The sequence below is a fragment of the Ochlerotatus camptorhynchus genome, unplaced genomic scaffold (assembly GCF_037179485.1).
Source record: "Ochlerotatus camptorhynchus isolate MF236.1 unplaced genomic scaffold, CSIRO-AGI_Acam_v1.1 ptg000461l, whole genome shotgun sequence".
In the NCBI taxonomy this organism is placed as follows: Eukaryota; Metazoa; Arthropoda; class Insecta; order Diptera; family Culicidae; genus Ochlerotatus; species Ochlerotatus camptorhynchus.
The window spans coordinates 142,524-159,105 of record NW_027040947.1 but is presented as its reverse complement, the minus strand read 5'-3'; the positions used below and the strand labels follow the sequence as shown (position 1 = coordinate 159,105).

Below are 16,582 nucleotides of genomic sequence, written 5' to 3'. Positions count from 1 at the left end.
CCTCCTGACCACGTTGTTTTTCAACGTTAGTGTGCAGATTTTTTCACGTCTCATGCGTTCCATCTTAGATCATTTTAAAATATATGTTGTCATTACAAGGATGTCACGAAGATTGGTTGTTAGAAAAGGGAGTTAAAATTTTTATCAACATTTTAACCATCAGGAAAGTCAGCCAGAACTAAAACAAAATCTATATTCTAGAAAGAGGTAGTCTAGTGAACCATACAATAATTTATTCGTTTTTTTCTGATGCTATCCGCTCAAATAGCAGTTCAATTTAAATTATCATCTAAATTATCACATTTGCCAATTTCTTCCACACGAAACCGATACTCCATACAAGATACGGTGCAGCACTGTTTGTAGGCTTCCACCCCCATAGATACAGCAGTTCTCGACGACCGTTTGTGTGGAAATTAGCACGATTCTTCAGCAGGCGTGAAATGAATGTAACCCGAGCGGTCGTCGATTGCAAGATTCCTGTTTCGAAATTATCACACTTCATAAATAGCACACAAAACGCCGCGCGCGTGAAATAAAATGTATCGTGATGTGTTGCATCATCCTTCGGATGACTGGAACACCACAATCGCACCTAGGCGGCCGTCGGATCGTCATCGTCGGTGCTGAAAGATGCGAAAATAAAAGCGCGACATTAAAAAGGTGGGTGAATTTATGCTGACAAGCTGCGCTGTAGCGTGACAACTGTTGTAATTTTTATGGGGGCTGAGACGAAATTCAACACGTACCTCATCGCTTCGAAAACCGCATCGTCGGTCATCACGGACGAATTCATGTCGCGTTTTTTGGTGGCACGTGGCCTCAGCTGGCGGCTGCTCCCCGTCGAAGAGCCAACGCCGTCGTTCGAAGCCGTAGCAATCTGCAAATCCTTGCGGTGTACTTTCCTTCGGAAAGCCCTCTCCCTAAGGGAAGACCGCTTGGCACCGATGTTATCGCTCGACTGAAACTCCGCCGCCAGCAGGGCATCCGATGCATCGTCATCGCCCGCTTGGGCTTCGTTCGATGTGTTGAGAATCGAAATCAGCGCATCGAGGTCTTTGTGTAGGCTCTGCATTAGGTTCGATTGAGGGATTTTATCACCGGAGCTACCCGTCGTCGGTTCTGTTTCTATAATGGGGGAGATTAAAAATAAAGAAACGCAGTAAAGTAATATGAAAAATGGATATCCCCATCGTGTGTGTAGGTAGATAGGAAGCGATGAAAATAGAACTGCTGTTTGGACTAGCGATTCTGTGGTATCGCAGGAAACAAATGTACGGCTAAGTCGTTTTGGAAAGATGTTTTCAAACATTTTAATATATTAGCGAGTTGTGTCATGTGTGTGGTCGAGAGGGACTATTACCAAGCCCCGCCACACACGAAAAAAATAAACAGACGTAGATCAAAATAACATAAATAACAGTTTCTCAAACGAAAAACCCCACTAATCTCCCTGATGCCTTGTCGTACATCATCGTTTGAATCACCGTTTAGTTTATTTAGAGATGGAAACAAAATGTGTGATTACTCAAATGTCACTGTTCAATGGTTGTCCGATTACGCAAATGGATTAAATCGTAAAACTTAGAGCATAGACAAACGGACGTTTGTTGAACCGGGGACTTCTCTGATTAGCTCTAGTCAATTAGTCATTGAAAGCAGCGCCGTGGACAACTTACTCCAGCGTCTGCGTTGAAAGTATGTACATGTATTATTCAATTAGTATCTCTTAAACACTCATGTAAGATATGAACCTTTAAAGCGGATTCAATAGTAAGTGTATGGCCAAACCCACGGTATTAGTCAGGGTGTCTACTAACTGCAAATACCTGGAAAACCGGGAATCCTCAGGTAATTTTATTTTTTTAAACGCCTGTACTGCCGCTCTTCGCATGTCGGTCACATAGTCGTTTTTGTCAAAACTGAGTTTTTCTATGCAAATGGTAGATAATTACCCATATTTTCATAATACTGGAGCAACCCTACAACTTTGTTTTGAAAAAGTTTGGAAATACAGTCAAATTGGTTGTCCCATCACATAAGAAGATATGGTACGAAGCAAACTTAAAACGCGATTTTCTCGGCTTGCTGATTTTCGCTATGGGACGGACATGCGAAGAGCGGCAGTGTAAGTTTCAGAGGATTTAATAATTTTCTTACTAAGGATATTTTAAAGAAATTAATGAATTTTAAAATACAAGTATTTAATTTTTCTTGTTATTTTCATTCACACTTTATAGATCCACAGTGGATTAATGTTCAGTTACAAATCAATTTAAAAAAACAGAGTGTTGGAATATTTTTTTTTTGTTTTTGAATGAGCTTATTTCTTAGAAATTTTAAATTTGAACTAGTTTTGGACTTTAAAGCTATAATATTTCAAGAAATTTTCAAGCATTTGAGTAAAATTTCATGCACAATTTCAAAGGCTCGTGGAATTTTACTATAATTTCAAAGGACCTCATTCCAAGGGAGTTCTGGAAAAAAAAAACTTTCAGAAAAACATCAAATGCAATCTGCTTTCACGGTAGTTCTGAGGAATTTTAGATTTCATGTGTAGCCTGATAGTTTTGAGTAGAATTTCAAGAAACCCTGAATTGAATTAAAAGTAAAGAACTATTTGGAAGTTCCCATTCTTAACCTGAAGTTAATGAAACTGTCTTGAAGGTATTTTGTAGTTTGAGAAGTTCGCCTGATGCTTGCAATACTTCTCATCAAATTCTTAAACTTTCCTAAGCTTTATAGGACTTCTTAAAGTTTCTTCAATTTTTCTAACAAAAAAATGAAGCTCCTCTAAAGATTAAAATTCACTGAAGTTCTCTAAACTTCTTTAACATTTATGTGACTTCTCTAATGTTAACGGAACTGCTTTGAGGTTCTCTATTCTTTTCTGAAATTTTCAAAACTTGCAATTTTCTTTTCTCTCGCTCGATTCGTTCGTTCGATTGCGTTGTTCCGTTTTTTTTTGCGTTGAATAGAGACGCTCTCAGTGACCCAACCATGGGTAAAAAATCGCGCGGTGGCACGAGTGCCGGCAATCCCGGGAAACGGTCTAGGCCTGAAGACAACAGTGACAGTGCGACAGCTGCGAAGAAGCTGCTGGACAACAATCGGTACTCCGTGAAGGACTTCCCTCCCGGATTGCAAAAAAAAATAAACTTCATCACGCAGGGTGTCCGGTGCACCATCCAGCTGTGCACGGAAGGATACAAACTGATGGTTCCGGCGTTAAAATATTACAAGGCGATACAGATTATACTGGACCAAGGTGGAGTACTTCTCCCACGACATCGAGGCTGTTAAGCCGTTCAAGGTGGTCCTGCGAGGACTGTACGACATGAACACAGGCGTCCTCTTGGAAGAGCTTGTGGCTAATGGACTGAAGCCGGTCCAAATTCACAAGATGGCCCACCACAACAAGGCCGTCAAGTACTGCGACCAGCTATACCTGGTTCACCTTGTGAAGAGCTCAATAACTTTGATGGACCTCTAGGGAATCCACGTCCTGTTCAACACAGTGGTGAAGTGGGAGCGGTACAAGCCGGTCAGTCGTGGAGTCACCCAATGCTCGAACTGCCTGCAAACAACACAAAACCGACGCCTGCGACAGACTAGATGAAGCCGATCCCATTTGCGCCAACTGCGGTGCTGCTCACAAAGCTACAAGCAAGGCCTGCCCGCCCCTGCGCACCGAGTACATCGAGATACGAAAGAAAGCATCGACGAGAAACCAGCCCGGCTGCAAGACGGTGCCGGAAATGAATGATCAGAACTTCCCACCGGTTCCACGACGACCGATTCCAGTGTTGCAACCACTGTCACTCAATCAAAGATTGGCTGCTGCTCGTACCACTGCTACTGCTGCTCAAGCTCTAACTGCCGGAGCCCCTGCAAACTCAGGTAAACAGACGACTGCTGCTCCACAGCCGCAGGATCTCCCAACAGCCCCTGGGCTAAACTGGCGTCAGGATGGACCATCCTTACCGCAGCCCGAAATCAACGATTTTTTTTTTTTTTTTTAACTCTTTATTTGTTCCAAATTCAAAATAAATTACATTTCATTTTAACCTAGGTGCTCCAGTTACTGCAGTAACGTACCAGCCTTAATTGTTATGATATATATCTAAGTGTTTTTACATTGTTCATGTCTTGGCAATTCAGTATTTTAAACAGGTTTTTTAACCTGCATGTCAGAATAACAATTGATATCTTAAAACTAAAAACTAAAACTAAATCTTATCTAAGTATAAAGGGAATTAATCGTTGCAATTGAGGATTGCAACGATTTTTGCCTGAAATTATTAATTATTTTGTTGGACATTTGTTCTAAAGTCTCAACATTCGAAATTCTATGTACCTCGGTAGTACTGTACCAGGGAGGCAACTTCAAAATCATCTTCAGAACTTTGTTCTGTATCCTTTGAAGTGCTTTTTTCCTGGTAGTGCAACAACAAGACCATATTGGCACAGCGTAAAGCATGGCCGGTCTAAAAACTTGTTTAAATATTAGAAGTTTATTCGTCAGGCAAAGTTTGGATTTCCTGTTTATAAGAGGATACAAACATTTTATATATTTGTTACATTTGGCTTGAATGCCCTCAATGTGATCTTTAAAAGTTAATTTTTGGTCAAGTATTAATCCAAGATATTTCACTTGGTTTGACCAGGAAATTGGAACTCCGTTCATAGTGACTATGTGACTACTACTAGGTTTCAAAAACGAAGCTCTAGGATTATGTGGAAATATTATAAGTTGAGTTTTGGAAGCGTTGGTAGAAATCTTCCATTTTTGTAAATAAGAAGAGAAAATATCTAAACTTTTCTGCAGTCTGCTGCAAATAACACGAAGACTTCTTCCTTTAGCGGAAATGCCTGTGTCATCAGCGAACAAAGATTTGTGGCAACCCTGAGGCAAATCAGGGAGGTCCGAAGTGAAAATGTTATACAATATAGGCCCAAGAATGCTACCCTGAGGAACTCCTGCCCTAACAGGTAGTCGATTAGATTTGGAATTTTGATAATTTACTTGAAGAGTTCTGTCAGTTAAATAATTTTGAACTAATTTCATAATATAAAGTGGAAAATTAAACTTTTTCAATTTAGCAATCAAACCTTCATGCCAAACACTGTCGAATGCTTTTTCTATGTCTAGAAGAGCAACTCCAGTTGAGTGGCCTTCAGATTTGTTTGAACGAATTAAATTGTTAACTCTTAAGAGTTGATGAGTAGTTGAATGCCCATGGCGAAATCCAAACTGCTCATCTGCAAAAATTGAGTTCGCATTGATGTGAAGCATCATTCTGTTCAAAATTATCTTTTCAAAAAGTTTACTTATTGAAGAAAGCAAACTTATTGGACGGTAGCTAGAAGCTTCAGCTGGATTTTTATCCGGCTTCAAAATTGGAACAACTTTTGCATTTTTCCATTTATCAGGAAAGTATGCCAAATGGAAACATCTGTTAAATAATTTTACCAAGAAAGACAAGGTACTCTCTGGGAGTTTTTTGATGAGGATATAGAAAATTCCATCATCACCTGGAGCTTTCATATTTTGAAACTTTTTAGTTATAGACCTTACTTCGTCCAAATCTGTCCCCCAGGAATCATCAAAAATATTTCCCGAGAGAAAATATTCAGAAAATCCCGAGCAACCTGATTCTCAATAGGACTAGTAAGCCCCAAACTGAAATTATGGGAACTCTCGAATTGCTTAGCAAGTTTCTGAGCTTTTTCCAAATTTGTGATCAAAATTTTACCACCTTTTTTAAGCGCTGGAATAGGCTTTTGAGGTTTTTCAAAATTTTTGTGAGTTTCCAAAAGGTTTTGGAACTCGGGTCTAATTTAGAAATATTATTTTCAAAAGTTTTGTTCCTCAGGGCAGAGAATCGCTTTTTAATTTGTTTTTGCAAATCCCGCCAGATAACTTTCATGGCAGGATCGCGTGTTCTTTGATATTGTCTCCTACGGACATTTTTAAGACGAATCAAGAGCTGAAGATCATCGTCTATTATAATTGAATCGAATTTAACCTCGCATTTTGGTACTGAGGCAGCTCTTGCTTCAACTATAGAAGTAGTCAGAGATTCAAGAGCATAATTAATTTCATCTTTGGTTTGCAAAGGAATGTTTGGATCGAAGTTATATTCCATAAATGTTCTATACTGCTCCCAATCAGCTCTATGATAATTGAAAATAGAGCTATTGGGATTACAAATTATTTCTTGGGATATTTCAAAAGTTACTGGAAGGTGATCAGAACCGAAGTCAGCATGGGTAACCAATTGGCTACAAAGTTGACATGAATCAGTTAAGACCAAATCAATAGTGGAGGGATTTCTTGCAGAAGAAAAGCATGTTGGGCTGTTTGGATATTGAATAGTGTAATAACCTGCAGAACAATCATCAAACAGAATATTACCATTGGAATTGCTTTGAGCATTATTCCATGAGCGGTGTTTTGCATTAAAATCACCAATAATGAAGAATTTAGACCTATGACGGGTAAGTTTCTGGAGGTCACCCTTGAGAAAATTTTTTTGCTGGCCTACGCATTGGAATGGCAAATAGGCAGCTATAAACGTAAGTTGTCCAAATTTTGTTTCAACAGAAACTCCCAAAGTTTCAAAAACTTTGGTTTCAAATGAAGAAAGAATTCTATGTTTGATTCGTCTATGAATAATGATGGCAACGCCACCACAGGGTCCATCAAGACGATCATTTCTATAAATCAAGTAATTTGCGTCCTTCTTAACCTTATGGGCAGGTTTAAGGAACGTTTCAGTTATAACGGCAATATGCACGTTATGAACTTTCAAAAAATTAAATAGCTCGTCTTCATTATCTTTAAGAGATCGAGCATTCCAATTTACAATATTTAATGTTTTAAAATCCATTACTGAATTTTAAAGTCATGACAATATTATTTGCAAATTTTACTCCAGTTTGAATAGCATCAAACATGGAGTTAGATTTAAGCATATCAGAAATCATGTCAATTAATGAATTCTGTAAAAATTCCATTTTGGGGGCAGTAATGCTTCCTAAGTCAAAATTGTCAAAATTTCCGTTAGAACGTTGGTTAGTATTTTGATTTCTACCCGCTGCAATAGCAGCATAGGTAGCTCCATTAACTCGCTGAACATTGTTAGCAGCGAGGGGAGTAGGTACAGATGAAAAATTTGAAGCAGGGGTGATATTTGTACCTACGGGTACGAATGTAGAATTTGTTCCTCGCTGACCGTTGTTAACAGCAGAGGAATTTGTACCTGTTCGGAAACGTGGATCGTTTCCTACCTGTCGGTTAGAACGAGATTGTAGGATCGCTTTGCGAGTCTTACATTCCCAAAAATTGGATTTGTGGTTTTCACCACAATTTGAACATTTAAATTTCTTAGGATCTTCCTTCACAGGACAGTCGTCCTTTGCGTGAGAGGAATCACCACAATTCATGCATTTAGCTGGCATGTAGCAATTTTTAGTTCCGTGACCCCATCCCTGGCACTTACGGCACTGGGTGAGGTTTTGGAAATTTCCTCCAGTCTTCCTGAAGTGTTCCCACTTCACTCGGACATGGAGCATAAGGCTAGCTTTTTCTAAGGCCTTAAGGTTGTTTAGTTCACTAGACTTGAAGTGAACTAAATAAAAATCATTAGAAATCCCGTTGCGCGAATCGCCAGGACGGGATTTCATTTTCATTTTGATTACTTGGAGTGGCACAACTCCAAGTAATTTTGCCAGTTCATCTTTGATCTGATCCAGGGATTCACCACTGGGCAGTCCTTTCATGACAACCTTGAACACACGTTCAGTTTTGGTGTCGTAAGTAAAAAATTTGTGCTTCTTCTCAGTAAGATACTTGAGAAGACATTTAAATCCGTCAAAGGTTTCAGCCAATACACGGCATTCACCCCGACGTCCAATTTGTAGTGAAAAATTAAGTTTCACGAAATTCAAAAGTTCCATGCGAAGAGCATGGAAATCAGAAGTGGTTATCACTATAGGGGGAATCTTTTCCTTCTTGGCATTAAGCCGGGAAAGTTTACTAGAATTTTTCTTGGATGATGGATCATTCTCATCATCCGTGAGCAAATCAAATTGATTACTCAAATTAATTTCATCAGAAGGGGGGTCAAGAGTTTGCCCCTTTCTTTTGCGTTTAGGCGCCATGGCGGCAGTAAATTTTTATCCAAATCGACTTCCAAGCAGATTACTATAAGAATCTGAAGGATCGAAGAGGAATTTTCCAAATCGATATCCAAGAAGGATTACCTCGGGAAGGGTCCAAACAAGGATCGAAGAGGAATAAGAGTTGAACAAGGTAGAAAATTTGTACAGGTTGAGCACTGAAAAGTGCTGTTTAAATTTGTTGTAGCTTTAGGTAGTAGTAACACTTCCTTCAGCAAAAAGCAAATAGATCCGCACGGCAAGAGAGCACGATGCGGACTGACCGAAATCAACGATGGTTCTTGGTTCACCGCAGCGGAACTAATGATCATCTTCCTTAAGATGCACGACATTGCCAACACCATCAAGAACAAATCCGACCAGCTCCAAGTTGTGGCTACCTTCATGCTCAGTTATGGACCGTGAGCTTATCAAAATTGCAAACTGGAACGCTTGCTCGCTCAAGAGAAAAATCGTCGAGTTCGATTCCACTGTCGACTACGGTGTCCTTCCGGAGTCGCCCGAAGACGTTGACCGGTGTCTGCATTCCATCGAGAAGGCGATATCCCGGGCCAGGGAACAACACGTGCCAGTATCCAGACAGGTGAGCAATACTTTGAACCTTGACAGATCTACCAAAGACCTTATAAGACTCCGTAACACCATCCGAAGGCAGTACCAACGCCCAGGTCTGCCTATCCTTAAGACCCACTGTAATCGCCTAAAAAAACCATCCAAGCCAGGATGGTGGACCTCAGAAATCAGGACTTTGCTAACAGGATCCGCTCTCTCCCAGATTGTGCAAAGCCCTTTTGGAAACTAACCAAAATTCTTAAAAATAAGCCTAGACCCATTCCACCACTGACCCCACTAGATCGTTACGTTCATCTGATAACTCCAGAAGATAAGGCTGCCGCGATAGGTCAACACTTCGTCAGCTCCCATAATCTCGGACAAAACATCGTCAGCCCTCGCGAAGCTGAGGTTGCTGAAAACGCAACCAACCTCCATCAGATTCCCAATGTTTTTTTTTTTTCGAGGAATCCGAGATTACGGCTGACGAACTGTTGGTCTATATTTTTTTTTAACTTTATTTAAGAGATTTTTAGCCAAAGGCTAGTTCATCTCTTCTGTTGGTCTATATCAAATCATCTAAAAACATGAAGTCCCCAGGTTTCGACAACATCCTGAATCTGGAACTCAAACACTTCTGGAACTCAAGTTCTACAACCATCAACCACTGATCCTCTCCTTCAAGTTATCGACTAATCAGCCTTCTCTCAGGGTTATCAAAACTGTTCGAAAGAGCAGTCTACCGCCGGCTCCTAACATCTGCCGAAGAAAACAACTTGTTACTCAAGGAACAGTTTGGTTTTCGGAAAGGTCGTTCAACCGTCTACCAGCTGACTCGAGTTACAAATATTCGCAGACGGAACAAGTCTGTTTCGAAAAACATCTGCCATGGCGTAGCTGGACGTCGAAAAAGCATTCGACAATGTCTGGCATGATGGCCTGGTGTTCAAATTGCAGCAGTACGGTCTTCCAATCTTCCTAGTGAAGATAATTAACAACTATCTATCGAACAGGACGTTTCGAGTCTCTCTGAATGGCATCATATCGGATGCTTTCAACATCGATGCTGGGGTTCCACAAGGAAGCATCCTTGACCCCATTCTATTCAACCTGTTCTCCTCCGATATACCGGCTCTCCCTGATGGTGGATCGTTGTCTCTGTTAGCAGATGACATATCCATCGTCTACAAGGGTAGGGTCATCGGAGCTCTGACTGCTAAACTTCAGAGAGGCCTGGACGGACTCCTGTCTGAATATTTCAACAGCTGGAAGATCCGTATCAAGGTGGAAAAGACCCAGGTCATCATCTTTCCACACTCTTAATCTCCCAGACTTGTTCCGTCGGTGAATAATAAGATCTGCCTGAACGGCACAGTGGTGGAATGGTCGAAAGAGGTAGTCTACCTCGGCTTAACACTAGACAGCAAGCTGATTTTCAGGTAGCACGTTGACAAAACCAAAACCAAGTGCAGCATCTTGATAAGATCGTTGTATCTACTCATCAACAGGAGGTCTACCCTGTCCCTGAAAAATAAGCTTGCTGTCTACAAACAAATCATCCTTCCCGTAATAGAATACGGGATGCCAATCTGGGAGAGTTGTGCCAAATGCCATCACCTCAAACTCCAAAGGATCCAAAACAAGATCCTTGGGATGATCCTTAACAGACCCCGCGGACTAGAAATTCTGAGATCCACCTCCTGGTTGGAATTCAGACATTAGAAGAACGGAGAGTATTTATCCTGGAAAGGTTCAGAGACACCTGTCTAAGATCAAATCATCAGATCATACATGATCTAACACGTTAAGTTAAGTTATGCTCGTAGTTAGGTAGGTTTTCACTTTTTTTTCAACAAAACACACCCCCAAAGGGGTATTCTGTAAACTAGTTGAAAAACGCAAATATTAAATTAGAATATCAAATTAAACAAATATGAAGAGCCAGGTAGGCTAATCAATTAAAATGTTAAATCAATGTACTATTATAATCAACAGAAATAAACATAATTTTACTACTACTGAACGTGATCAGTTGCAATTCTGGGGACAGTCGTCAAAACTAATTTGAAAGACCCAGAAAGTAGACGCGGACATCGCGGAATATACCCATTCTCTGCTTGATCGTCAAGCAGTTCAGTTCGGTGTTAGCTCGCTCTCTCGAGTTGTTTGAAAAGTTCGTGGCGATAGTGTTCGCGCTCTCTCTTTCGCGGTTTGTCGTGCGTGTGTGTGTGCCCCGTAATGGGGAAGCATCGGTCGCGAAGCCCGGCGAAGGTCCAGAACCCCGGTGAAGGAAGCTCCGGTGTACCTGCCTCGAACAGGTTTGCTGGATGGGAATATCCAGCCAGCTGTGTTGGAAAAACGCAGCAAGAAGAGGAAGAAGAATCGAGGCCAGTCCGATGGCACGATTGGTCGAGACGATGCCTCTGCGACGAACGGAGATTTCGGTGACGCTGCCGATAAAGAAAATGCTGCCGACATGAGTGCGGCAAGAGTGAAGCTACCTCCGCTGGTAGTGAAAAATGCCCATCTCAACGAGCTCATCGCGGATCTGGCGTCGCTGGGCGTCAAAGCCGAATTCAAATTGGGCAGAGTCGGCACCAAGGTGGTGCTCCGTACCAAAGCGGAGTATGACTTGGTCATCACCCACCTGAGGACTTCCAAGGTGGAATTCTTCACCCACGATATCCCCGGTGAAAAACCGTTCAAGGTCGTCATCAGGGGCCTACCAAATTTCGACCCGAAGTTTATCGAACATGAAATCAGGGACCGGTACAAGCTGGCCCCAAGTGCCGTGTATCGAATGACAAGAAGAGACGAGAATGTGAAGGCGTATCCGGATAGCCTTTTCCTGGTACACTTCCAGAAGGGAACGGTGACGCTCAACGCACTGAAAGCCATCCGGTCCATCAATTCCATCATCGTTCGCTGGGAGCCATACCGTGGCGGCCATCGCGATGTGACTCAGTGCCAGCGGTGTCTTCACCTCCGAATGTGCTGCGGATGAAGCTGTAGCGTCCAAATACGCCAACTGTGGTGGTGCTCACCAAGGATCCAATAAGCAATGCCCTAAACGCGAGGACTTCAAGCGCATCCGAAATCAAACGTCCACCAACAATCAACCAGCACGAAGGAAGGATAAGGCCCCGGCTTTCAGGAAGGAGGACTTTCCACCTCTTCATGGACAAGCGAATCCCAGGGTGCGATCCGCGCCCCCCAAGAAACGTCTGGATCTTCTGCTGGACAAAGCTCTCCATCCCCCCCCCCTGGATTCTGGAGGCAACCAACAGCTCAAACAAACAATCCCGATCTGTTCTCAGCAGATGAACTGATGGAGATTTTTATCAACATGACCGGTGCTCTACGTAAGTGCCGCAATAAACCCGAACAGATCCAAGTGCTCGGTAAGTTCATCATCCAATATGGTGTCTAAACCGCTAACCATCGCTACCTGGAACGCTTGCTCTGTAAGAGCAAAGCAGATTGAGCTTGCCGACTTCCTCCGCAAGCATAGCATCGACGTGGGTCTTCTAACCGAAACCCATCTAAAGTCCGGTGACAGCTTCTGGTTGCCTGACCACAACATTATCCGGCTTGATCGCACCAGCTCCAGGGGGGGGGGGGGGGTGTTGCGGTCGTCGTCAAGAAAGGAATAAAATACCACACTCTGTCCCATATCCGCACTTCTATCATCGAGGCCCTTGGTGTGGAGGTGGAGTCGTCGACTGGATACGTCCAGTTCATCGCCGTCTACTGCCCTCGACAGTGTGCCGCCAGCAGTGGCCTAGCGGCTAAATTCAAGAAGGACCTGTCCACCATCACCCGTACCGGTTCCCGCTTCGTAGTTGGAGGAGATCTGAATGCTCGCCATGAGGCCTGGCGGAACTACCAGCAGAACCAGAACGGTCGTCTGCTGTTCGACCTCTCACAGCATGGGCTGTACTCCGTTTGGTTTTCGGATGAACCAACATTTATCTCACCGGCGGGCAACCCATCGACGCTAGACCTGTTCCTGACAAATATCGGCTTGTCCAAGCCGGTAGCCTTGAACGAACTCAGCTCCGACCAGGTGGTGGCTGAACTGGGCTGCAACGTGGCTCCTGCTTCAAGCCTGCGCAAGGACTACCATCGCGTAAACTGGGCCCAGTTTGGACGCGTGGTAGACAGGCACATCATCGACAACCCGCCGCTTGATACCGTGGAGAACATCGACCGAGCGTTGGAAGGACTCCACCATGTTGAACCCCCCGGTTCGACTTGCAACGACTGAACGAAAGCCCTTCAGGCAACACTGCTTAACGTCATATCAAATGTTAAAGAACACCAATAAATTCACTCTTGTCTGTAGCGTACTAGCGTCCACACGTGTTGCCTTATTTCCTCTACTGAGTCCTCGTTTTAACAATTCTCTTAACCTCAACAGGTTATGGGCTCAGCTTTGGGGCCAGTGATTACGGGAAAGTGCGTGACGCGATTCGAAAAATAGGGATTTTTTTTTTCGGTACGGGAGAAGAAAAGTTTTGTCCGGAAAGAAAAGAAAGTACGCGGTGCGGTTGAGAAATCGTTTTTTTTGTTGCAAAAGTGGTTTTGTCCGGAAAACTTTTGCTGGAGCGAAAATGGATTTTTCTAAGGTGGGCGTCATCCGGCTGAACAATAGGAACTATCGTTCATGGGCTTTCAAGGTGCAGATGCTGATGATGAGAGAGGGCACGTGGAATTATGTTGACCCAGGTGTCGCGCCGGCACCAGTCACTCCGGCCTGGACGGAAGGCGATTCAAAAGCGCGAGCCACCATTGCTTTGTTGGTGGAAGATAACCAACATAACCTCATCATGTCAAAAACCACAGCGAAAGCCACATGGAATGCGCTCAAATCTCACCATCAGAAAGCTACTCTCACCGGAAAGGTTTCGTTACTAAAAGAAATTTGTAGTACAAACTATCGCGAAGGTGAGAATATGGAGGAGTTTTTGTATGGCATGGAGGAGCTCTATTCTCGGTTGGAGAATTCGGGCGAGAAGATGTCCGCGTACATGCAAGTGGCCATGATTTTGCGGAGCCTCCCGAAGGCATTCGATGCTCTTACCACCGCATTGGAGAGCCGTTCAGATCAGGAGCTGACGATGGAGCTTGTGCGAGCAAAGCTCATCGATGAAAGCCAAAAGCTGTACGGCGGGAATGTTCAGGAAGAGCGTGTGCTGAAGGCGAAAAACGAAGCAAAACCGGCAGGTGTTTGTTTCTTTTGCGGTCAAACCGGACATAAGAAGCGTGACTGCAAGGAGTTCCTGTCCCGGAAGAACACCGGGGAAAGCAACGATAAGAAGAAAAAGAAGAATAAGTGGAAGCAGGAAGAAAAAGTGAAACAAGTGCGCGAAAACGACACGAGATCGTTCACGTTTATGGTTCGTGGCCATAAAAGTCGTAACGTTGCAAATTCCTGGTTGATCGACTCAGGTGCCACCTCGCACATGTGTAGCGACAAAAGTGCGTTCACTGAAATGGAACACGGTTCGCGTTCGAGTGTCATCGTCGCGGATGGCAGTGAAAATCGCGTAGAAGGCATCGGCGATTGCATGATTAAGTGCGCGGGTGACAGTGGAGAGACAGTTGAACTCACACTGCGGGGTGTGCTGTATGTCCCCACTCTAGAGGGAAATATGATTTCGATTGGAAAGCTCGCGTCAAAAGGTGTCCGTACGGTATTTGACAACACCGGTTGCAAACTCGTGTACGACAGTACGATAGTCGCGGTCGCGGATAAAGTGAGCGATATGTATTGGCTACGAGTCGTGGAGGATCGAGTGTTGAAGTCCGAGACACGGCATCACACGAAAAACTGCCAACATATCTGGCACCGCCGCCTTGGACACAGGGATCCAGACGTTCTTGGCGAAATACGACGACACGATTTGGCGACGGGTCTTAACGTTGTCGATTGCGGCATCCGGTGGACCTGTGAATGCTGCATCGAAGGCAAAATGGCTCGGCCATCGTTCCCGCATGTTGCGGAGAAGACGTCGACAAATGTGCTGGATATAATCCACAGTGATGTTTGCGGACCAATGGAGGAGGCAACTCCAGGAGGATGCCGCTATTACATGACCCTGATAGACGATCATAGCCGTTATGCTTACGTATATTTTTTGAAAAAGAAATCGGAGGTCGAGGATAGAATTCGTGAGTACGTAAGATTGGTGGAAAATCGCCTTGGGCGCAAACCGCGAATTATCCGCTCCGATCAGGGCGGAGAGTATTCCAGCAAGGCTCTACGAAAATTCTACGCGAAGGAAGGGATAAAAGCGGAGTACACCGCAGCATACTCACCTCAACAAAACGGGGTTTCTGAGCGAAAGAACCGGTCGTTAAGTGAAATGAGCCGGTGTATGCTTTTGGATGCAGGTATGCACAAACGATTTTGGGCTGAGGCAATAAACACCGCTTGCTACCTGCAGAACCGTTTGCCATCTGCGACCGTCGGTCGTACGCCATACGAGATTTGGTTTGGCAGAAAACCAGATTTGAATTACCTGCGATTATTCGGATGCGTTGGCTACGTATTGATTCCGTCAGCGAAACGAAAGAAATTGGACGTCAAAGCTGTGAAAATGACATTCGTTGGTTACTCGGCCGAGCATAAAGCGTATAGGATGCTGAATACACGGACGGGAGAAATCCAAATCAGTCGGGATGTCCGCTTTCTAGAGCTTGGTGATGGATCCAAGGATCAACTCCTCATTGATCAAAGGCTGGAGGAAAATTCGGAACGTAGCGAGGAAATCGAGTGGACTCTTGATAAAGTGGCGAAACAAGAAGAACAACCCCACGAGGTGGATGATACAAACTCCGAAGGTGATTTCTATGGCTGGGACGATGAAGATGACGGCTGGCCACGAGGGTTTTGGCACGATAACGACAACGACTGGCTTCGCGGACTGTGGAACGATGATGACGTAAGTGATCCGGTGCGTGTGAATGAGCCAGTCGCACCTCCACCCGCTCGTCGTTCACAGAGGGCAACGGCAGGTGTTCCACCGATAAGGTATTCTGAAGGAGTGAATTCGGTGAAGCAAAGTTTCGTTGAACCAAGGTCGTATAAAGAAGCTGTGTCCGGTCCGCAGTGTGCCGAGTGGAAATCGGCGATGGAAGATGAAATGCAGTCTCATCGTGAAAACGGAACATGGGAGCTTGCGGAATTGCCAGCAGAGCGGAAAGCTATCGGATCAAAATGGATATATAAATGTAAGGCAGATGAGGATGGCAATCTCATCCGATTCAAAGCGCGGCTGGTGGCGCAGGGCTTCTGCCAAAAATATGGGACAGATTACGATCTGGTTTTCGCTCCCGTAGTAAAGCAGATAACGTTCCGGACGATGCTGATTGTGGCAAGCAAGCGGAAGATGTTGACGAAACATGTGGACATTAAGACTGCGTATCTTCATGGGCAGCTACAGGAGGAGATCTTCATGCGCCAGCCTCCGGGGTATGAGAGTGGTAAGCCGAATGAAGTCTGCCGGCTGAGACGCAGTATTTACGGGCTTAAGCAGGCAGCCCGTGTCTGGAACACGAAGATCGACGAGGTGCTGAAACACATGGGTTTTGTCCAATCAACGGCGGACCAGTGTCTTTATATACGCCAAAGGGTGGGTAAGTGCGTCTTTGTGCTTATCTATGTTGACGATGTCATTGTTATCTGTTACACTGAGGAGGAGTTCGCTGAGGTGGTCCAAGGACTGAAACAGAACTTCATGATAAGCGTCATGGGTAACCTACGATTTTTCCTCGGAATACGTGTTCGCATTGATGATGGACAGTACTGTATTGACCAGCAAGCCTATTTGGAACGAGTTCT

At 44.1% G+C, this 16,582-nt stretch overlaps 1 protein-coding gene across 2 annotated transcripts in view; it reads right to left on the bottom strand.

Annotated features, from left to right (window-relative positions):
• Window positions 1-248: 248 nt before the first annotated feature.
• LOC135712170 (snRNA-activating protein complex subunit 1-like) overlaps window positions 249-16,582 on the bottom strand; it is a 29,739-nt gene continuing 13,405 nt past the window's right edge. For both annotated transcript variants that reach the window (XM_065235133.1, XM_065235134.1), the window contains exons 3-4: window positions 750-1,128; window positions 249-626 (exon numbers count right to left, since the gene is read on the bottom strand). In XM_065235133.1, coding sequence (XP_065091205.1) covers window positions 596-626; window positions 750-1,128 — 410 coding nt within the window. In that variant the 3' untranslated portion in view covers window positions 249-595. The remainder of the gene's footprint in view (window positions 627-749; window positions 1,129-16,582) is intronic.